A 25183-nucleotide genomic window follows, 5' to 3' on the forward strand; every position below is an offset into this window, starting at 1 on the left:
AAAACAACCTTGTCAAAAAGTGGGTGAAAGATATGAACAGGTACTTTTCAAAAGAAGACATTTATGCAGCCAACAAACATATGAAAAAAATGCTCATCATCACTGGTCATTAGAGAAATCCAAGTCAAAACCACATTGAGATACAACCTCACACCAGTTAGAATGGCGATCACTGAAAAATCTGGAGACAACAGATGCTGGAAAGGATGTGGAGAAAAAGGAATGCTTTTACACTGTTGGTGGGAGTGTAGATTAATTCAACCACTACGGAACACAGTCTGGCAATTCCTCAAGGATCTAGAAATAGAAATACCATTTGACTCAGCAATCCCATTACTGAGTATACACCCAAAGGATTATAAATCATTCTATTATAAAGACATATGCACACGTATGTTTATTGCGGCACTGTTCACAATAGCAAAGACTTGGAACCAACCCAAATGCCTATCAATGGTAGACTAAAGAAAATGTGGCACATATATACCATGGAATACTATGCAGCCATTAAAAGGATGAGTCCATGTCTTTTGCAATGACAAGGATGAAATGAAAACCATCATTCTCAGCAAACTGACACAAGAACAGAAAACCAAACACCACATGTTCTCATTCATAAGTGGGTGCTAAACAATGAGAACACACGGACACAAGGAGGGGAACATCATACACCAGGGCCTGGCAGGGGCGGGGGAGAGGGAGGGGAGAGAATAGCAGGGAGTGGGGGAATTGGGGAGGTATAACATTAGGAGAAATACCTAATGTGGATGACGGGGCGATGGATGCAGCAAACCACCGCCATAGCATGTGTATACCTATGTAACAAACCTGCATGATCTGCACATGTATCCCAGAACTTAAAGCATAATAAAAAAAAATTTTTTAAGTGGCTGCATTATTTTATACTTTCATTAGAAACATATAAGGGTTCCAATTCTCTACCTTCTTGTTAAAACCTACTTTCTATTTCTTTCTTTAATTTTAGCTATCCCAGTACATATAAAGTGGTATCTCATTTTGGTTTTAATTTGCATTCCTTTAGTGATTAGCAATGCTCAACATTTCTTAATGTGCTTATTGGCCATTTATACATATCTTCTTTGGAGAAATGTCTATTCAAGGACTTTGCCCATTTTTTGATTGTCTGTTGTTGAGTTGTAGCTTTTATGTAATCTGGATATTAAATTGCTATCAGATAAATGATTTACAAATATTTTCTTGCATTCCTTAAGCTTTTTACTTTCTTAATAATGTGCTTTAATACAATACATGTAAGTTTTTATTTTGATACATTTCTTTCCTTTTGTTACTTATGCTACTTTCCTTTTGTTACTTACGTTACCTATGCATTTATAGTAATAAGGAATGTTGGTCTGTAATTCTGTGATTTTTAAAATCTGGCTTTGGTATTCAGGGTAATGCTGGCTTCACTGAATATGTTAGAAAGTGTTTCCTCCTCTTCTGTTTTACAAAGAGTTTGAGAAGGATTGGCATTAATTCTTTATTATTTCTAAGAATCCAAATCCAAAATCTTATGAGAGGTTTATAGTTGTAGCTACAAGATTTCAGCTGTTGATCCAATCTGAGTTAATTTGTATAACTGGTGTGATGCCGGTGACCAACTTCATTCTTTTATAGGTTGATAATCAGTTGTCCCCACACATCTGTATAAACTACTCTTTCCCCATTGGATGGACTTGGTACATCTGTCAAAAATTAACTGGCCATAGATACATGCATTTATTTCTGAACTCTTAATTATATTTTATTGGTCTATATGGTCTTATGAAAGTACCACACTGTTTTGATTACCGTAACTTTGTAGTAAGTTCTGAAGTATGCATCCTCCAACTTTGTCCTTTTTAATGATTGTTTTGTCTGTTCAGGTCCTTTGCAATTCCATATGAATTTGAGGATCAGCTTATTTCTGCAAAAAAGACTTCGAATTTTGATAGGGATTGAGTTGAAGCTGTACAAAACTTTAGGTAGTAGTATTGCATCTTAGCAATGTTAAATCCCCCTATTTATAAATGTGAGATGTCTTTCCATTTATTTAGATCTTCTTTAATTCCTTTCAGCAATGTTTTGTCATTTTTAGTTGGTTAAATTATCCAAGGTATTTTATTCTTTTAGATGCAATTGTCGAGTGGAATTGCTTTCTTAACATTCTTTGCAGATTGCTCACGGCTGATTTATGAAAATGCAAATGATTGTTATGTGTTGTTGCAGCCTGTAACTTGGGTGAATTTATTTTAAGCTCAAGTCTCAAGTACCTTTGATTTTGAGACAGGGTCTTGGTCGCCAAGGCCGGAGTGCAGTGGCCAAATCATGGCTCACTGCAGCCTTGACCTCCAAAGGCTCAGGTGATCCTCCTGCTTCAGCCCCCAAAGTAGCTGGGACTACAGGTGCCTTCTCAATAATTCTTCTTTAAATATTGGTTCAATTCACCAGTGAAGTGGCGTGATCCTGTCTTTGTCAGGAGGTTGTCTGGGGTTGTGGAGTGTGGAGGGCCCATCAGAAGGTTTTTTATTACTGATTCAATGTCTTTATTTGCTATAGGTCTGCAGAGATTTTCTATTTTGCCATGAGTCATACCAGGTTATTTGTATTCTTCTAAGAATTTGTCCATTTCCTCTAGGTTACCTACTCTGTTGGCATCCAGTTGTGCCTTTTATAATTCTTTTGTATACTGTTGGTTAGTAATAAAATTTTCCCGTATACTTCTGATTTTAGTTATTTGCAATTTCTCTATCTCTTTTTATTGGAAAGGGGTGAGTCTAATTAAAGGTTTGTTAATTTCATTGACTTTTAACCAACTAACTTTGAATGCTTCTATCATTTTCTAGTCTTTATTTAGCTGTGCTAATCTTTATTATTTCATTCCTTTTGCTATTTTTGGGTTCAGTTTGCTCTTATTTTTCTAGTACCTTAAGGTATAAAGTTGGATTACTGATTTTTACTTTCTTCCCTTTTAGTTCTTCTTTTAATACAGGCATTTAAAGCTATAAATTTCTCTCTTGAGCACTGCCTTCATGGCATCCTGTAAGTTCTGGCATACTGTATTTTCATTTTCATTCACATGTAAGTATTTCCTAATTTCCCTGGTGATTTCTTCTTTGACCTATTGGTTGCTTGAATGTGTTAATTAATTTCCACATATATATATTTTTAACATTCCAGTTTTTTTTTTCTTTAATTGATCTCTAGTTCCATTCCATCGTGGCTGGAGATAATACCTCATATGACTTCAATCTTCTTCCATTAACTAAGATATTTTTTGGCCTAACATAGGGTCTATCCAGGAGAATCTGCCATGTGTACTTTAAAATAATGTGTATTTTGCTACTGTTGAGTGAAAACTTCTATACATGATTGTCCCTCAGTATCCATAGGGCATTAGTTCCAGGACCCCACTTGAAAACCTAAAATCCATGGGTTCAAGTCTCATATATAAAATGGTAGTTTCTGCATACAACTGACACACATCCTCCCATATACTTCAATTATCTCTAGAATACAGTTATGTATTGCTTAACAATAGGGATATATTCTGAGAAACGCATCTCATTAGGTGATTTTGTCCTTGTATGAACATAAATTGTACTTACACAAACCTAGATGGTACAGCCTACTACACACATAGGCTATAGGGTATAGCCTATTATTCCCAGATTTCTTTTTTCTCTCTTTTTTTTTTTTTTTTTTTTTTTTTGAGACGAGTCTCACTCTGTCTCCAGGTGCCAGGCTGGAGTGCAGTAACACAATCTTGGCTCACTGAAACCTCTGCCTCCTGCATTCAAGCAATTCTCCTGCCTCAGCCTCCCGAATAGCTGGGACTACAGGTGCGCACCACCATGCCTAGCTAATTTTTGTATTTTTAGTAGAGACGGGGTTTCACCACATTGGCCAGGATGGTCTCGATCTCTTGACCTCGTGATCCACTGGCTTCAGCCTCCCAAAGTGCCAGGATTACAGGCTTGAGCCACTGTGCCTGGCCTTCCCAGATTTCAAACCTGTACAGTATGGTGCTGTCCTGAATACCACAGGCAATTATAAAACAATAGCAAATACTTGTGTCTCTAAATATAGAAAAGCTACAGTAAAAATGATATAAAATATAAAAAATGGTATGTTATGTATAAATATGGGATAAAAGATAAAAAATGGTATGTCATAAAGAGCATTATGAATGGAGCTTATAGGACTGGAAGTTGCCCTGGGTGAGTTAGTGACTGGTGAGTGAACGTGGAGACCTAGGACATTATTGTACACTACTGGAGACCTGATAAACACTGTATACTTAGGCTACACTAAAATTATTTTAATTTTATGTATTCAATAATAAACTTGGTTTACCATAACTTTATAAGCTATTTACTATTTTGAAGCTTTCTGAACTCTTCTGTAGTAATATTTAAATCAAAACACAAACACATTATACAGCTGTACAAAAATACATCCTTTTCTTTTTTCTTGAGACAGAATCTCACTCTGTCACACAGGCTGGGGTACAGTGAAGCAATCTCAGCTCACCGCAGTTTCCACCTCCCAGGTCCAGCTGATTCTCGTGCCTCAGCCACCGTTGTAGCTGGGATTACAGACGTGTACCACCACACTCAGCTAATTTTTGTGCTTTAGTAGAGATGGGGTTTTACCATGTTGGCCAGGCTGGTCTTGAACTCCTGGCCACAAGTGATCCACCCACCTTGGCCTCCCAAAGTGCTGGTATTACAGGTGTGAGCCACTGCACCCAGCTATCTTTCTTTATATCCATTTTCTATAAGCTTTTTTCCATTTGCAAAATTTTTATTTGTTTTACTTTTGATACTTTTTTGTTAAAAACTAAACACAAACACTTACATTAATATAGGGCTTACAAAGGGTCAAGAGCATGAAGATATTACCAGGTGATAGGAATTTTTCCAACTCTACTATAATCTTAAGGACCACTATTATGAATGTAGTCTGTGGCTGATCAAAATGTCATTATGTAACACACAACCTGTACTTACATACAGTATCTAATGTGAAATAAATGCTACATAAGTAATTTTACATTTGGAATAATGACAAGAAAAATCATCTGTACATTTTAATGCACCCATCTATTTTTCTTCCACCAAATATTTTTGATCCATGGTTGGTTGAATCCACGAATGAGGAACTCATGGATATGAAGGGCTGACTCTGTATCTGTTAGGTCCAGTTGGTTATAGTGGTGTTCAGGACCTCAACATCCTTAATATACATGTTCTATCCATTATTGGAAGTGAGATACTGAAGTCTCTTTTTGTAGGGCTACTTCTCCCTTTAAGTCTGTCAAAAGTATTCTCAATAAAGTGAATATTCCTACAATCTTTAAAAGAGCCAAACTATGTTTAACCCTTTACTAAATGCCAGGTTCTGGCCTGTACATGTTAAATGCGTTAACTTATTTACATGGGTACATGTTATATTATCTGATATTTGTAAATGACATAGAGATGTGTTTGGCAAGTAGGTAAACATGTGATACAGAGTTTCCAATGCAGTAATGTTTATCATAGAAAAAAATGAAAAGCATACTAGTAGATAAAACAAGGCAATGAAATAAAACCTGGGTTTACACTGTACTCTATCACTTATGACTATAAAATATTTAACTCTTCTGAGCCTCAATTTTCTCAAATAAAAATAATGCCTAAAATTTCTTCCAGTTTGCATGTTAGGATTCTTATCCAAAACTCCTAGAATAATGCTGGAAACAAAGCAGGCCCTGACTGAAAAGTATCTGGGACAATGATGTAATGATTTCTAGATACTAATCGTGTTCTAGAGGGATAGGTACATACAGAAGACATATCTCTACTTTGTGAAGCTAACCAAGACTATGAATTCATGATGAACTAAAACTAACTCCCAAAACAAAAAACAATAAAATCTAGCGTTTATATTTCTATTTACAGCAAAGGAATTTGACTTGCAACCACTGAAATTTGATTGTCAGATAAAAAGTAAGTTCTGACCAATTCTACTACATGATCCATTTCATTAATTTAACACATTTATTAAACAAGTATTAAATATCTGGTCCTTTACCAGGGCCAGGTTATGTTTTCAATAAGCTAGGTCACAGTTTAGTTGGAAATATACAGATTTGCAAATAAATAATTACAATAAGAGCTAAGCTACAGGTATTAACAGAATTCCAAGAAGCAGTACAGCAGTATGCAGATTTTAAGGAGTATGCAGATTTTAAGGAGTATGATTCTTACATGTTGTGGATAATTGGACAGTAGACTAAGCATGGTCCTATAATGGGGCTGACAGGTGTAGCAGAGGAAACAGGATGGACAAAGTTTCGAGTCCAAAAAAAAAAAAAAGCAGATACCACATTCAGACTATTACTTAGTATTATAAAAATAATGTCAATTTGATCTTAATTCACTCACTATAATATATATAATACTATTATTATACTGTTACTGAACACTTATAATGTATCAGCTTACAAATGTATGTATGTATTTCTTACATAATAGTTTTATAGATGAGAAAAATAAAGCATAATGAGTTTAAATGTTGTTTTGTTTTAAGACAGAGTTTCGCTCTTATTGCACAGGCTGGAGTGCAATGGTGTGATCCTGGCTCACTGCAACCTCCACCTTCTTGGTTCAAGCAATTCTCCTGCCTCAGCCTCCTGAATAGCTGGGATTATGGGCATGCGCCACCACACCCGGCTAATTTTGTATTTTTAGTGGAGATGGGGTTTCACTGTGTTAGTTAGGCTGGTCTCAAACTCGTGACCTCAGGTGATCTGCCCATTTCGGCCTCCCAAACTGCTGGGATTACAGGTGTGAGCCACTGCACCCAGCCCCATAATGTTTTGTTCAGTGTTGCACAGCTAGTAACTGGTGAAGCAAGCAGTTAAGAATAGGTAGTCTGACTCCAGAATGGCTCAAGGATTTCCCTTACAAAGCACCTTCTGCTGAGATGTGCTAGACTATGGCCATTATCATCTTATCCTAACAAACACAAGTGTCTGCAAAGCTACCCCTGGGCTTCTCCTGAGTTGTTTACAAGATACACAGAAGGTATGGATAGCTAACCATGACTCCCATGCTGATTACCATTACATCTTGTTTAGGTAGGCAGTCCTTCATAAACATTCTGACTTGTTCCTGACAGATCCATATTTCCCACTAAACAAAGTCCTCCATATTCTTCAGCTAATTAAGAAATCTGTATCAGCTTCCTACTGGTAAAAACGAGAATCATGAATACTAGATTTGAAGAACAGTTAGTTCTCACTGAACACTGAATACAGTACATAAGCTAACACTCCTAACAAGTCTAAAGAAAAGAAAATTAATTAAGCTTCATAAATGTAAAGCCAAAAGATACCTTCAGTCCCTCCAATTCATTTTCCAGTTGCTTAGAATAGTGCTCACTCTGTTCACGTAGTTTCCTGTCTTTAGATGCTTCAGCAGCTAGAGCTTCTGTATGAACTTCCAGCTTTAAAACAGAATGAAAAAGGCATATTTCATGGTTATAATTTTTTTCAAAACAAAACATTAATCCCAATGGGAATTTACCTTGTAACAGTACAATGATTCAAATGTTTAAATCCATATTAATATTAATAAACTATAAAAATAACTTCAAAAATATTAAATAAAAATTATATATGATATCACTAATCTCAAAAGGCAGCTTTAATCACTATCCCACGGGCACTACAAAATTTGCCTGACTACTAACCTCTTTTTTGGCTCTTTCTGTTCTGCGCAGTTCTTGCCTTAAGCTTTCAACTTTTTGCATCACCAGGTCCACCTCTTCTTCCTTATCTCGGACATGGCGAGCAAGTTTCTGTTTTTGGGTGTGCAATTCTGTTAGCCGCTCATTGATCTCCATGAATTCCTGCATGGCCAGTTTCCTCTGACAGTGTGCGTCTTTCAGCTCTTTGGATTGGTTTTTTAATCGCTCACTAGCCTGGACTAGTTCCTACAGTTTTGTAAAAAGAATATAAGTTACCAATTCTGCAACCTACAGACCAAATTTGGCCATCAGAATAGTTATTATTAAGTCAAGAAGAGCCAAATTTATTCACCTTAGGATAAATTAAAATAAATAAACTACTTCTGTACAGATATTAACAGCATGGTGTCCTGTAATAGTCTCAATTCTTTATGCTAATACAGTAAATACAAGGGAGCTGCTGATTTAACCTTATAGTACCTTCATTTCCACAAATGAGGAAAAAGTATAGGAATAAAAATATGATGGTCAAAATAAATACTTATAAGTTTAATAAATATTTGTGAGGTTTCTTTTTTTTTCCCCAATAAAAACAAGCATTGCCTTTGACATGGAGGCTAAGCCTCAAGCCAGAAGCAAAGAAACAGAAACTAAACTGGAGACTCCCTGATTAAAGTGAGAAACTTAGAGAAGAGCTAAAGTGGACTCAGGGCAGTACAACTACCTGCTTGCCACCAAAAGGTAATACAAACTTTCTTTGAGGGAAAGAACTGCAATGAAATCTGAATTTTTCATATATTAAGAACAAACAAGAATGAGCTCACAACCACAGATTCCAAAATACTTAAAAGAACAAAGCACCACAATCAAAACAGGAATAAGCATCAAAGGTATCTCGGTGTTAAAATAATTAGGTACTGACAACAAATTGCTACATATGAAATGTTTAAGGGAATAAAAGAAGAAATAATAAAAATGAAAAAAATGACATCAGACTATTAAAAATGACCAAGCAGATTTATAGAAGAACTGTATGGGACATTTAGAAATAGAAAACATAAGGTTGGGCACAGTGGCTCTTATCTATAATCCCAGCCCTTTGGGAAGCTGAGGCAGGAGGATTGCTTGAGCTGAGGATCAGCCTAGGCGACATAGTGAGACCTCATCTCTACAAAAATTAACAACGTTAAAAAAAAAAAAAATGTCCAGGGGTGGGAGGATCACTTGATCCTGGGAGGCTGAGGCCACAGTGAGCTGAGATCACTCCGCTGCACTCTAGCCTGGGCAATACAGTGAGATCCCACCTCAAAAAAAAAAAGCGGGGGGAAAGAAATGAAAAAATGTAAATGTTAAAATTAAGACACGCATCCATCACCACAGGAAGCTCTACATTTTTGAATCAAGAAAAAAATTTTAAAAACCCAAACCAGAAGTGTTCAAAAAATGATACTGAGTAACATTAAAGAGAAATAAAAGACCGTAAAGAAATCAAAGGGAAAAAAAGACAAATCACCTATTCCCCATCCTCAAATAAGCCGGGGAGGGGGAACAATTAGACTAAAGAACAGACACTGAAGAATTAACAAGAACAACAGAAATGGTAAAATGCTTTCAAAGAGATGAGAAGATAATTAAAATTATATGCCCAAAAAATTACTTTTCAAGTCTGAGGCTTCATATAAACAAAAACTGACAGAGCTTACCATAATCGGATCTGGACTAAAGGAACCAGTAAAGCTTTATTTCAGGAAAAAGAGAAATGATTTTAGAGGTCTAAAGCAAGAGAAATGAACAGCTAATCAACTGGTTAATATGAATGTGAATGTAAACAAATGTGTATATAAGATTATACTATAAAAATGTTAACTTCGTAAAGTAAATAAAACAGATAGCTAAAATACTGATCAATAAAAACACATAAAGTTGTGAAGAGGTAACATAGGTTGACTATCCCTTATCCAAAAAAAATTGAAATCCAAAATGTTTCAAAATCCAAAACGTTTTGAGTACCAACATGGTGTTCAAAGGAAATGCTCACTGAAGCATTTCAGATTTTAGATTTTCAGGTTCGAAATACTCAATCGAAAATCCAAATGCTGGTGGTCTCAAGCATTTCAGATAAGGGATACTCAATCTGTAGAATTAAATGTCCTTAAATTGTTTGTGGGAAATAGTTTAAGGTATTTAACTTAAATGTGGTTAATACACATGGTAGAAGTCAAGAGTAACCACCAAAAGACTAGAAAGAGAGTAAACTAAAATGTCAACAACAACAACAACAACAACAACAACAAGTATCAGTGAAGGAGAAAAAAATGATTTTGCAAACAAAAAGAGTGTGGTGGTGGGCGCCTGTAATCCCAGCTACTTGGGAGGCTGAGGCACAAGAATCACTTGAACGATGGAGGTGGAAGTTGCAGTGAGCTGTGACCACACCATTGCACTCCAGCCTGGGCAACAACAGCAAAACTCTGTCTCAAAAAAAAATAAAAGGCCGGATTCAGTGACTCATGCTTATAATCGTAGCACTTTGGGAGGCCGAGGTGGGTGGATCATGAGGTCAGGAGTTCAAGACCAGCCTGGCCAAAACAGTGAAACCTCATCTCTACTAAAAATACAAAAATTAGCTGGGCATAGTGGCAGGCACCTGTAATCCCAGCTACTTGGGAGGCTGAGGCAGGATAATTGCTTGAACCTGGGAGGTGGAGGTTGCAGTGAGCAGAGATCATGTCACTGCACTCTAACCTGGGGACAGTGTCAGACTCCGTCTCAAAAACAAAACAAAACAAAACAAACAAACAAAATAATTCTGAGAAGGGAAGAAAGGAGATAAAAAAACAGCATGCAAAAATCATGACAAACAGAAAACAAAAAATAAGATAGTAGAAACACATTGATACACATTAGTAATCACCAGTTAAAGGCCATCTGTAATATCAGATTAAGAAATGAAATCTAGACTTCAGTAGAAAATGTATTACTAAGGATAAGAAATATCACTACATAACAAAATTCAACACCCTGAAAAGAAATACTACCCTGAACTTCTGTGCATTCTATAAGATAGTCTCAAAATTATTAAAAAGAAACTGTTAGAACTTCAGAGAAAAATTGGCAAACACCACTATAATGAAAAATTTCAATTTCTTAATCATTAATAGGTAAACCAAGTATGCAAAAAAATAGTGAATATAAAGAAAATGTGAAAAGCTCAATTAACAAGCTTCATACACAGAAGCTTGCTCTCTAAATTAAATCACACGCTATTTTCAAGAGCACATATTGAATGTTTTAAAAATGGAACAGGCTAGGTCATGAAGCAAGTCTCAGTAGATTTCAAATAACCAGTACCAGGTAGAGCAAGTTCTGTAGTGACACTGCAACTAAGTTAAGTCAACAAAAAAGATAAAACTCCATACATTGAAAAATTTAAAAGATACTTATAAAGAACTCATTGGTCTATGAGAAAAAGAAAATTCAACTCTATGAGACCAGTATAATCTGAATATCAAAAGAGGAAAAAAAATAACATGACAATCTCATTGATAAAAACCAACATGTAAATCCTTTTTCAACATTAGTAAATCAGTTCCAGTGATATCTAAAGTAGATATGCATGAAGTCTGGAGCTAAACTCCTTGTGCTGAAAATCTAGCTCCACCATTTTCTATTTCTATGACCTTGGGCAAGTGAAGTAACTTCTCTGTGCCTGGTCTCACCATTCATAAAATGAGAATAATAATAATACCACTTAACTCATGGGGCTGTGATGGAGATTAAATAATCTAATATATGCAAAGCATTTAGAACAGTGTTATTAGAACAGGTATTTGCTACATAAATGTTATCTATACTATCACAATATTATTTAAAATATATGAGAAATTTGGGCTTAACCCAGAAATGTAACAGTGGCTTAATATTAGAAAAAGTCTACCAATGTAGTTCACCACACCAACTCACTAAAGGACAAGAATCATATAATCATATCAATAGAGCACAGAAGGTCACATTTAATAAAGTCAATACCCACTCTAAATAAAAAGCTATTAACAAAATAGCCACAGAAGGTAACTTCTTTAACCTGATAAAAATTATTTATTAAAAACTTAGAGCAAACATTGTTAGTGGTGAAATATCAGAGGCAATTTCTTCAAAATTGCTGAACAAGATGGGGATGCCTGCTATTACCATTTCTAATCAACACTGTACTGAGGTTCTAGATAACTTTTATGTTTTTGTAGTTGGTACCTTCTGAACAAATTTTACTGAAACCTGGGCTAAATGAAAGTCTTCAAAAGTAACTTATAATTGAATTAGTAGTGAGAAAACTAAGAGATATCCCTTCTGGAGGTAATGTGTTTACATTTCAAGGTGGGGTGGGAGAGAGTAGGAGCCTGGACCAAGGGGGCTTCCTTTGGTGGGGCAGGAGACTCTGGGCTTATATTTCCAGTAGAAATATTTATCTATATTTCAAAGGATTAGAGAAAGAACACAAGATGCTTCTTTGTAGATTTCCAAGGAACTCACTCAGAAGAGGAGGAAGCAGGAAGCAGTTGCTTCTTTCCTCTATATAAACACCTCGGCAAATGTTTTCAAGGCTCCTCGTTTATAATACAGACTCCTTCTGTGTAAGGTTTTATCTTGCCAGCTCTCAGGATATCTCTCTGGGGATAAGAGTTGGCACAGAAGGGAGCCATGTAGTTATTCTTTGCTGTATGTAAGTGACAACAATACATTCTATTCTGGAAATCTGTGTGTATATTCAGAAAAATAGTAATCAATATTGATAGTAAGAACTTAAAGACAATATTGTAATGATGTCAATTCTCTCTAAATTGGTCTATAAATTCAATGCATTTTTTTTTTTTTTTTTTTTGAGATAGGGTCTTGCTCTGTCGCTCAGGCTGGAGTACAGTGATATGATCATGGCTCACTGCAGCCACTTGAACTTACTAAGTTCAAGTGAACCTCTTGCCTCAGCGTCCTGAGTTGCTGGGAGTACAGGATTATACCACTCAGCTAATTTTTCATTCTATATTATCAGTGCATTATATTAATACCTTACATCATTGAATACAACTTACGCTATGCCATAAACTACTGATTTCTTGTTTGCAATGGCTAGTATTAGTCCCCAAATTTTTCTATTTGTTTATGAAAGTCACAGTGCTTAGCAGCATGTGGTTCAAGAAAAGTATTTTCTCTAATGCTTGAATATTATTCACTCTACTGGGCTGTGCCACAGAGCCTTAGCTATCAATAAGTTTTCTTGATGTTTAAAATAATGCTTAAATGTTACACAAAGTTCTTATGAAAATGAGTAGCTTGTTTATCCATGCTGCTTTGAAAGATAAAAACTGACATTTAAAAAATTAAACAAAGAAATTTTAAATTATACTCTTTTAAGAATGTTATCAGCAAGTTATAATGAAAATATGCTTGCATTTTAAATTTCTTTTATAGATGCTAAAGATTCTACTATTTTCTTATTTCTTCATGTTTTTTCAATAACATTGAATTTTAATCTAGTCCTTTGACTATTAACTTTTAAAAAAACAAGATTCTGAACTTCAAAGCCTCAAAAATTTGAGTTTATTAATTACTAGCTACTAATCAAATAACATACCAAAATAATTCTTAAATTTTTAAACCAACTTTTTAAAAGATAAAATATACTACATATTATAATTCATTATGAGTTTCAGTATTCTTATAATACAAGATTTAAAATAGAAAAAAAGCTTTAACAATCTATTAACATCTTTTACCTTATTTAGATCTTCCCTTTCTTGTTGTAATATTTTGATTTGTTTTTCATAAGCCTTGATTTGTCTAAAAGCATCATCTAGTTCTCGCTTCACAGCATTAGCTTCTTCAAGTTGCTGTTCCAAATGACTTGACTCTAAAAACAAAAGACAGGATTTCTTTTAATATTTGCATAAAATCAAATGATTGAAACTGAGGTAAAACAACTAAATTTTTTTTTTTAATCAGCATTTTGAATCTGGAGTCAGGTCTACCAACAGTGTGTACCAGTATGACTCTTGACCAATTAAATGCCTATCAGTTCACTGTAAAGATGGTGAATGGCGTATGCCAGTGTGAAGATGTGCAACACTTATGTACAGAAATGCCTTACCTACTTATTAGGAACCAAAAAAACTTCCAAAAACAGCACCTTCAGACCAATTAAAAATTTTAAAACTAATAAACAACAAAACCAAACAAAAAACAGTTGGCAAGTTTTACTGTAGTGTTGGTAAGCATACTAGTGCTGATGTTAGTCAAATTACTGTTTAAGACGGTTTTGATTCTAACAGTGTGGTTCCAAATCACCCAGTCTAGTTTCACCACTGTTTATTTGAAGAACAAACTCTGATTTCTAAAAAGCAAATATCTGAAAAACTTCTAATCAATTCTATTTTTCAGATGAAGAAACTCAGGGAGTTGAATACTTTGCCTAGAGTCACATTGCAAAATCTGTATCAGAGCCAAGACTAGAGTCCAGGAAATCTTGCACTGACTTCTCCACCTTACAAGTTAATGTTATTAAATACATTCTCAGATAAAAGGGGTTATTAAGAAACAACAAAATTATTAATGTTAACATATGCCTTAAAATGTAATATAGTGATAGGAAATGTTTCTGGTATCAAAAGCAAACTAGCAAAGAACTAAAGTCAGTGATACAGAGAAATCTAGACAACATTCATTATCAGTTCTGTTCTGGATTATTTTCTGTTCTTTACACATTATTACTCTAAGCCATCAATACCCAACCTTTTTGGCACCAGGGACCAGTTTCATGGAGGTCAATTTTTCCAAGGACCAGGAAGGAGTTGGGAGAAATCGTTTCAGTATGAAACTGTTTCAGTTCAGATCCTCAGGCAGTTAGACTTTCGTAAGAGGCAAATGCAATCTAGATCCTCGCATGAGCAGTTCACAATCGGGTTCATGGTTCTGTGGGAATTAGTGCCTGAGATGGAGCTCAGGTCCTAATGCTGACTCACCTGTCATTTACCTTCTGCTGTGTGGCCCACTCGGCTGGTACCAGTCTGTGGCCCAGGAATTAGAGATTCCTGCTCTAAGTGACATCCCCAGACAAGTGACATGAACGAGCCCTAGGAACTTAGATATGGAGAATCTCAGGCCCCAATCTAAACCTAATGAAGCAGAATCTATACAAAATCCTCAAGTCATTCATTTGTACATTAAAGTATGGGAACCAGTGCACAAAGTGTTGTATATTGTTGTGACTGATGCTTTCAATAAATGAAGTAGTGTTACTAACGTGTTAGTCCTACTGAGAAGAGCAATTCACCTGTGAAGATGCATCTTGCAGTCTAAAAATTAACTTAAATGTATTAGTGTATCATGCATTGCATAGTTCTAGAGTCCATAAATAAAATAACTGATATAAAGTGCAATAAATTCATAGATTTATTTAAAATTTAGCTACTTTGAAAGCATAATTATTAATAGCATAGTTAACAACTTTTAAAGACAAAGTTATATTAACTGGTTTTCAGAGTATCTAAACAGTTATCATTTAATGAATGTTTTATGTGAAAAAAACTAAGAATCATAGGGTGTTTAATTTTAATCATGGTGTTTAGGCTTATATTCAGAAAACTGTATTTTATCACCTTATCAAATTTCAGCACTTCTTATGGGAATATTTCTATTTAATTTCTTTCAAACACATTTAAATGATATTTTATATTTTAAGTTTTTAACAGTTTTTAAATTTCAACAATTTCTTTCACCCAGGCTGGAGTGCAATGGCCTGATCCTGGCTCACTGCAACCTCTGCCTCCCAGGTTCAACCAGTTCTCCTGCCTCAGCTTTGCTAGTAGCTGGGATTAAAGGCATGTATCACCATGCCTGGTTAATTTTTTGTATTTTTAGTAGAGACAGGGTTTCACCATGTTGGCCAGGCTGGTCTCGAACTCCTGACCTCAGGTGATTCACTCGTGTCAGCCTCCCAAAGTGCCTGGCCAGGATTTCAACAATTTCTAAAGTAAATATCAATTTATGTTTATTTCGCATAATTAGGAATAAAAAATGTACCATGTAAAGCAGATGGCTTCCATCATTTCCTGGTTCATTTTAATCAAATTTTATGGTTAAGGAAAATCCATTTAGAGTAGCAATATGGCACATTTAGTAATCCATTTTGAACATTCTTTCTTCTACTTTTGAAGTGTTCTTCCCTAACATGTTCAATTTTTAAAAAAATTATTGTTACTGACTTATTTCAACAGCTCTGAGAAACAAAAAAATTCAGTATTTCATAAAAATTGTGTATCATATAAAGTTTTTAACAGATGACATCACATGGGATAGCTTCTAAAAGCTTTAAGGATATTTTTACTGATTTATTTCAATATAGTGTTAATTTTAGTTTTTACTACAGCCATTTTTCATTTTGGCTGCTTTGCAATGGAGTTGTTAGAGAAACATATGTCAGATTTCCCTGTTTTATATTTCAGAACCTTTTTAAAAGTAAATAAATAAAAAATTTTTTAAAAGCTTAAAACATTCATTTAAACAACAATATGTGAATTATGAGAAGCACACACACAAAAAAAGGTACTGGATTAAGAAGTGTTGGAAAAGATAACCCCTCACCCAATCTTTAATAAAATCCTCCATTATGGAGAAAAACACAGCACTTATAGTTTGGAAAACACAGAATTTTGTATTTCCAAAACATGAAAACCCCAGATCAAGAAAAATCCAGACTGTCTTGACCTTTGGTCAAATACTATAAAATGAGTAAGGCAGCAGAGCCTTTACTTTTACTACAACAAGTAGCAAATATGACTAAAATTCTGAAAGAAACCAAGAGGCTATTAAAAATATCCAACACAATTAGCCATGACATTTAGACGAAGTTGTTAAAAACTGATTATAGTCAACAAACAGAAAAAGCTGTACTAGGTCAGGCATCATGGCTCATGCCTGTAAATCCAGTACTTTGGGAGGCCAAGGTGGGCAGATCACCTTAGGTCAGGAGTTCAAGAACAGCCTAGCCAACATGGTGAAACCCCATCTCTACTAAAAATACAAAAATTAGCAAGGTGTGGTACGCACGTATAAACCCAGCTACTCGAGAAGGGCTGATGTAGGAGAATCACTTAAACCTAGGAGGCAGAGGCTGCTGCAGTGAGCCAAGATCTCATCACTGCACTCCAGCATGAACAACAGAATGAGACTCTTGTCTCAAAAGAAAAAAAGAAAAAGCTGTACTAGGAAACTGGGTTAGTTGATACCAACTAAATTGTTCTTAGCTCACAGCTGCTATTTAGGACGATAAAATTTAACCTGTTAGTCATGAGGACTTAACAAAGGCATCATACATCTGGGGTTATTTTCTTCGCACTTTATGGCATGGAAGAAAAATATAACATATGGTCTCCATCTTGAAGGAGGTAAGTTAGAAAGACAACAGCAACACTCTTTTAAAAAAAATCATAAAATAGAAAATCAAATGCAAATTGTGTGGCAGGCTATATGTGCTAAAGGAATTGAGAGGTCAGAAAATGGGCATGATTAAAGCAGTACTCAAAGTAACACTATAAACTGGAAAGGGGTTAAGACTAGAGTAAGAGGGAGGTTGGCCTAATAACCAAAACATCTCCCTGATCCACAAGAAGCATAGTTTCATTTTTTCCATTATGTAACTCTTCTGAGATGCAAATAAATTTTACTTCTAATTATAATCAGTAAAACTAGGCTCCCTTATTATCAGTCTTCCCTATCCACAGCAGGAGGTGGGGAGGGGAGGGAGGGAGGGGGGGGGGGAGAGGGGGAGAGAGAGAGAGAGAGAGAGAGAGAGAGATTGGAGAAACAAACAGTACACAGAGGCACATATCCCCAAACTCAAGGCAGCATAAGAATCAAGAGTTTCAAAAAGTTACATTACGGATTACAATAAAGTTTCCCTTTAGGAAACAAAAAAAAATCCCATTATATTCTCATATAAAAATATTCAATGAGGTATAAATTTTTTATTTAAAAAATTTTTATTTTCATCTGCAAATACTCAACAAATATATATTTAGTGTCTGTTATACAATAATGGCAATGAGCTTGGCACTAGGAATATAGTAGGAAAACCTACTATAACCTGCTCCTCACTTTTAGGAGCTCAGAGTATGGTAAAGAAGCAAATACTAAAAACAAGTTGTCAATAATTACAAATTTGTTACATTTTTCTAGGAACTTAAGAATACTGGTGAACCCTGCTGCTGGGAAACACAAGATAAAAAGTCATTAATGGTGGGTATCTGTATACACAAAGACATTTCTCAAGAAGTATCTGGAGCAATGGCAGATTGAAGATGTTTTGGATACTTTTTTCTTCAGAGCTTATTTAAAGTTGGGGCTACTCATCAGGCAGAGGTCCTAAGGGGAGCCTTCAATGTGTATTTTTTTTTTTAAAGGGAAGGAAAGAAAAAAACAGTATATGAAGGAAGTAGAACATCACTGGATAGAACTAAAAGTAGTTCAGTAATCACTGAGCTAGGGAGTAGTAACAAGAGACAAAGCTGGAGAGGCAAATACATGCATAATAATGAAGGGCCTTGCATTAGAATTGAGAAATGTCTACTTTATCCTGGAGGCAATGGGGATCCACTGAAGCTATGTATACTGAAGCTGTGACATGAACAGATTTACATTTTAAACTCTTAGTCTGGCAGACTGGAGACTTCGAGTTCTGGGAAGATGGAATAGATATACTTCCCATTCTTCCCATTAAGTACAACTTAAAACCCTAGACATTACACATAAAACAAACTGAAGACTCTGAAATGTGAAGAGAAAAACTTCCTCAGGACACTGGGACCTGACAAACAACATAATGGCAAGTTTTCTGGAGTTTCTTCTTGGTTCACATATCCCAGAATTAGAGCTAAAGAAGGTTAACTCATAAATGACAACAGCTATAAAGAGAAAAAGCCCCAGTAAAAACCTCCTCTTTCTAGCCAAAGGATTAGGAAAGGGGCAGACTAGGAAGACAGAAAACTCCTAAAAAATAACTGGCCGGGTGTGGTGGCTCAAGCCTGTAATCCCAGCACTTTGGGAGGCCGAGGCGGGTGGATCACGAGGTCGAGAGATCGAGACCATCCTGGTCAACATGGTGAAACCCCATCTCTACTAGAAATACAAAAGAAAAACTAGCTGGGCATGGTGGCACGTGCCTGTAATCCCAGCTACTCAGGAGGCTGAGGCAGGAGAATTGCCTGAGCCCAGGAGGCGGAGGTTGCAGTGAGCCAAGATCGCGCCATTGCACTCCAGCCTGGGTAACAAGAGCGAAACTCCGTCTCAAAAAAAAAAAACAAAAAAAAACTGTTCTACTTGAGGTAAACTTCACAGAAAAAAACTGGCCCCATATTCACCCATGTCAACGACGGACAAGTGCAGGGGCTAGATTTCCAACCTCATGAGCCTGTAATGAGGTGCTCAAACACATCTGCAAGACTGGTGCCAGAAAAACAGCTGGGCATGGTCACTTACACCTATATTCCCAGCACTTTAGGAAGCTGAGGAGGGCAGATCACTTGAGGACAGGAGTTCGAGACCAGCCCAGGCAATACAGTAAGACCCCATCTCTATTAAAAATACAAAAAATTAGCTGGGTCTGGTCCTAGCTACTTAGGAGAATGAGACATAAAAATTGCTTAAACCGGAGAGGTGGAGGTTGCAGTGAGCTGAGATCACACCACTGTACTCCAGCCTGGGTAACAAGAGTGAAACTGCCTCAAAAACAAAACAAGTATGGTGTCAGAAAAAGATAGGACATTAATCCTCACAGGTGACAACAAGCCTCCCCTCACACACACTGTCAGTGGAAACCACATAGGGAACCTGGACTTGCACCTCCAACCTGGCAGTAATAAGGTACTCCTCCCTCTTCCCTCTAGGGTAGTTTCAGAAGGGATTAAGAACTTTCACTATTGCCCAGAATATTACCAACATCCACCATGTGTGTGTTTAAGTGTGTGTGTGTGTGTGTGTGTGTGTGTGTGTGTGTGTGTTTATGTACAATGCCACCCCCACCAAAGTGTCTAGGGAAATCCTATTGAGGGCTGGAATCCCCAATACCCCTGAGCAGTAATGAGAAGGCATCACTTGGATGTCAAGGACGGCCAAATGGAAAATCTATACTTCTAGCTCCACTTGGCTGTAATGAGACAGCGATCCCATTTCCACTGCTGGAGTGGTGTCAGGTAAAGCCAGCTAAAATGATTTAAATCAGACCCAGCTCTAAACACATATATTTGACAACTTAGACCAAATGAATTCCTAAAAAACCATAAACTAACACAACCTATACACTATCAGATAATTTGACTAACCTAATAACTATTGTGAAACTTAATGTGTATTTTGAAAATTATCACGAAAGAAATCTCCAAACCCAGATAGTTTCAATGGAGAGTTCCACAAAATGCTTAAAGAGTGAACACTTACTTTGTATGGTCTCTTGCAGAAAGAACAAGAGAGAATACTTCCCTATTCATTTTATGAAGATAGTATTTCCCTGATACAGAAACTAGACAAAGATAGTGTAATGAATGCTTACAATTGTAGTATAATTTTATAGTAAATTACAGTCATCCCTCAGTGTATGTGGAGGATTGGTTCCAGCCCAGTCCCCACCACTTATACCAAATTCATGCATATTCAAATCTCACAGTCAGCCCTGTAAATCCAACCATAAGAACTGTATTTTCAATCTCTATTTGATTTGGAAAAAAATCTGCATTTAAGTGGACCCACACAGTTCAAATCCATGTTGCTCAAGGATCAACTGTATTTATAAATTTATAGCATATATAATTTTACTTGAAAATAAATCACAAATTTATAATACATGTATAACTGCGTAATTTATGTTGCCTCAGCATCCATTTTGAATGCAGGTTTAGCTTTCTTGTTTCGGAGGCAGGGTTTAGTCACTCTTGATGCAGTTTCCAGTTCTATACCACACCCTAGGGGCTCAAGCTGGAGACACCTCTCCCAACTAACAGACTGGGATCCTGCCTTCCTGCCATCTCCTTTAAAGGGACCATTCAAGCACTGGCTTCCAAACTTAAAGTGACCTACACCTTATTCCCTAATATACACTGCTAGTTGCCATGCTCTCCTGCTCAAGGCTCTGTGTCTCCCTGTACTCCCTGACCTCCAGGTGTGTGGCCTATAGGCATGCCATGTACCACAAGGTCTGTAAGTACTAAAAACTCTCAGATTTTCACATTGAGGTTGTCACTGAAGCTGTACCAGAAATCTGACTCAGTCTGCAAGGCTGCTCCAGAAAGGATGCATGCAGGTGCTCTTTTGTTCAGGCCTCTGGTGGCTGCTGGTGACAGTAGCCACCAGCTACACTGAGAGAGAAAACAGGCAGTACAAGAAAGAAAAAAGAAAAGAAAAGGGAAGAAAAAACAGGCAGTACAAGAAAGAAATAAAAGAGAAGAAAAACTAAAGACTAATATCCTTCATGTATGTAGATGCAAAAATCCTTAACAAAATATTAGGAATGGAATTCAGCAATACATAAAAATAATTGTACACCATGACCATGGTTTACACCAGGGATATATGGCTGGGTTCAATACTTTAATCAACCAATGTAATTTACCATGTTAACAGGTTACTTTTTGAAAATCATATGTTCATATCAATTGATACAGAAAAAGCATTTGACAAAACTCAGCACCCATTAATGATTTTAAAAACCCTTTGAAATACAGAAGCAGAGGGATAGGAACACTTTTCCCCTAAGACTGAGAAGCTAGAATGTTCTTCTCATCACTCTTCTTTAACATAGTGCTGCAGGTTCTTGCAATAAGGCAAGAAAAGGAAACAAAAAGCATACAGATCAGACATGGAGAAATAAGACTGTTCCCACCTGCAGATGACATGATCGTCAGAATTAAAAATCCCAAAAAAATCTATTTTTTTTTAAAAAAAAAACCTCCTAGAACTAATAAGTGAGTTCAGCAACACTATAGAATACAAAATAAAACACATGAACAATAAAATTAAAAATACAATACCATTGGAAATGTCTCAGAAAATGAATTACTTATCATTATCTATATACAATGGGTTAGACATCAACACAGGTTTCCCTTGCATATTGCCAGAACATTACTGTAAATGACAGCGAAACATTTTAAGAGTTAAAAATTTAGCTCTTACATAGAGCTAACGAAAAAGCTCACAATTACTTTGGTGAATGGCATAACAACTAATTGTTGATTTGAATATTTTTCATCAATACCACCTACTTCAAGACAGTTTTAAAATTAATTAGCAAGCTTTCAAAAGCTACTGCCATTCAAAGCCACATGTTATTAAAAAGAGTAGAGACAGGCTTATGAATAAGTTTTCCAAATCCCTATTGCCTCTCTGAAGACAAATCACTGACCATTCTAGCTGGTCTTCTGTTCTACTGTTTTTTTAGTATCACACAACTCTAACATAGACATTCAATGACACTCTTAATGCTATTGTTGGTACCAAAGCAAAGTCAATGATTCACTTATGTTCCTAATCTACAATAACTTACTTTTGGAAAGATAAAGTAACAGAAATTAGATACAGTTTTTTTTTTTAGGAGTAGAGCCTCTTAAAAACACAAAACAGCATTGATAAATAATGCTCAAAATTAAGATCTCCATATATTTAATATAAAAAAGTATTAACATAGCATTTTAAAAAGTCATTTTTATAAAAGATGCTACATTATATTACTTCTTCTCTTTCACTTATTTTTGCCTAAAACTGCCTTTCCGGAGAGGCCTGACAAATTCTAGTTAAAGTAGTACCTTCTGCTTTTTCTTCCTAACCCTCCACTTATTCAGATCATGTAATGCTTCTAAACGCTGCAAAAAACTGCCATTTCATTTTGAGTAAAAACCAAAGACCTTACACCAATCAGTAAGGCTCTACTGATCAGGCAACAAGGCCCTTTTTCACCCTTTTACTTCTCTAACTCATTTCCTTCCATTCTCCCTGCTTGATCATTCTACTCTAGCCATGTAGTACTCTGTGTTTTACCTGAACACCTGGGGCACATTTGATTTTAGAAGTCTTTACACTGGCTAGTCCTTCTACTTGGAACACATATTTCACAGATAATTGTACAGCTAACCTCCTTACCTTCTTTAAGTTTGTGATAACATGTACCTTCTCTGTCAGGCCTACCCTTGGGCCACTATACTTAAAATGACTCATTCTCCTTATCCTATTCTTATTTTAAAAGCACTTATCACCTTCTAACATATTGTTATCATTTACAAAGTTATATATTTACTGATTTCTGTTTTCTGTCCTTCACCCAGGCCAAAGCAAAAATTTTTTGTTTAGTCTGTTTTGCTTAATGTTGCATCCCAAGAGCCTGAAATAATGCCTGTTACATAGCAGATGCTCAATATATATTTGTTGAATAAATGCAATAAATGAATAAATATAGTAGGTATAAAAACACTTGTCAAATTTAGTTTTAATCTCAGTTAATACAGATAAAATAACTGCATTAACAAAGAAAACATCCCCTTCTCATGACAGCATGAGAGCTTGCTCTCTCTCTCTCTTTCTCCTTCTTGTCTCTCTCTGCCTAATAAATCACTTCCTGCAAACAAACAAACAAAACAAACTTTCTTGATGCCTGTATACACGCACTCTGCTTGTGTCTAGTGTCCTTCTTCCTCATTCACCTTTTCCTCTTCTCACAAATATGCTTTGCCACATAAATTCCAAAATGAATAGGCCTTCCAAAAAAAGCCATCCTTGTTCACGTAAGTCTGGGTTAGGTGCTCCTCCTATGTACTCTCCATATACCTCCATTTATTTTTCCTCATAGCCATTTCATATGTATTGCAATAACTAATTGTTTATCTGTTTCCCAGACCAAAATGTGAACTCCTTGAGAGCAGAACCCATTTTTATTTGAGCTTCCCTGACTAGCATGTAACTCATATCATGTAACACAGACAGGTACTCAATAGATGTTTTATGTGTGAATAAACAGTTTTTTAAACATTTCCTAAATTGAATTAACAGTGAACCACAGATACTTACCTGTTACTTGTTTCCTTAGTTTTTCAATTTCTTCTTTTAAGTTTTTTATTTCTAAATCTTTGCTTGCTGTTAGTGGCCCATCAACAGTTGAATATTGCAGAGCCTGGACAGTCTGTGTTGACTCTTTAAAAAAAAAAAAAAAGGAAGAAGAAGAAGTAAAAATATCACCATGTTCTAAATTCTTAAAACTAATAACATATATATTTCTTTGTAGAGAAATCTTTATACAAGTTTATAGATCAAAACAGCTACTCATTGACAAAACGCATATGAATACGTAAAAATTAAATCATAAAAAATCAGGCCAGGGGCGGTGGTTCACGCCTGTAATCCCAGCACTTTGGGAGGCCAAAGCAGGAGGATTACTTGAGTCCAGGAGTTTGAGACCAGCCTGGGCAGCAGAGTGAGACCTTTTCTCTACAAAAGATATAGAAAATGTCAGGGCATGGTGGCACATGCCTGAAGTCCCAGCTACTCAGGAGGCTGACATGGGAAAATTGCATGAGCCTGGGAGGTTGAGGTGGTAGTCAGCTGTGATCATGCCACTGCACTCCAGCCTGGGAGACAAAGTGAAACTCTATCTTAAAAAAAAAAAAAAAAAAAAAAAATCTACTGCACACGTCTTCAAAATTATAATATATATATGTGTGTGTGTGTGTGTGTGTGTGTGTGTGTGTGTGTGTGTGAAAAGACTCCACCTTCTAATACGTAAGATTTTTGGTTTTAAATACTGTTGGTGTACTCTGCCAATGAATCAACGCCTTTTTCTCCTAGCAAGAACATCACCATGTGATATCTCAAAAGCCCAGTATGTCAGTCAGATGCTGTATGAAGAATTGAATCTCATGTACAAATGAAGGGTTAGGCATGTTACATATGCAGAAGTGCTGGCCTTCCAAATTTTATGTCTGAAAGTTGAAGCCCATCTACAGGTAACTATGGCTAATCAATTTCGCTAAAATATCTGGTAAAATAGAAATTATTAACTTATCTTGCAGTTCTAATCAGAAAATTCAAAGTATTAAAGAAACAGTAACTCTACTGAGGTTTATTCCCAGATATCATCAAAGATATGGAACAAAGAAAACATTTTTTAGCATTTTACATCAGAAATGAAATTGCCTTTCATTCTAAAATAAGTGTCCTGCTATTTATGGAGGAATTCTTACACAGTAAGTGTCTCCCTTACCATAATTCTTTATGAGTTAGTGCGAATCATTACTGATTACTTTGGGTGTGCATGCGTGCATGTGTGTGTAAACCGCAATCTCTATATGTGTAGTAGTCAACAAATACTTGTTAATTTGAATTAAAGGTTTAAGATATACTATATTGTGCATCTGATCTT

General features: G+C 35.9%; 1 protein-coding gene across 18 annotated transcripts in view; it reads right to left on the reverse strand.

Moving 5' to 3' along the window:
* CDC42BPA (CDC42 binding protein kinase alpha) overlaps positions 1–25183 on the reverse strand; it is a 327782-nt gene that overhangs the window by 115264 nt on the left and 187335 nt on the right. For 16 of the 18 annotated variants that reach the window (XM_074385302.1, XM_074385296.1, XM_074385292.1 and 13 more), the window contains exons 11-14: positions 23836–23958; positions 13509–13642; positions 7741–7983; positions 7384–7494 (exon numbers count right to left, since the gene is read on the reverse strand). In XM_074385302.1, coding sequence (XP_074241403.1) covers positions 7384–7494; positions 7741–7983; positions 13509–13642; positions 23836–23958 — 611 coding nt within the window. The remainder of the gene's footprint in view (positions 1–7383; positions 7495–7740; positions 7984–13508; positions 13643–23835; positions 23959–25183) is intronic. The other 2 variants (XM_074385301.1, XM_003930287.4) reach the window with 1 other exon arrangement.

This window comes from Saimiri boliviensis, chromosome 14 (genome assembly GCF_048565385.1).
Source record: "Saimiri boliviensis isolate mSaiBol1 chromosome 14, mSaiBol1.pri, whole genome shotgun sequence".
Lineage (NCBI taxonomy): Eukaryota > Metazoa > Chordata > Mammalia > Primates > Cebidae > Saimiri > Saimiri boliviensis.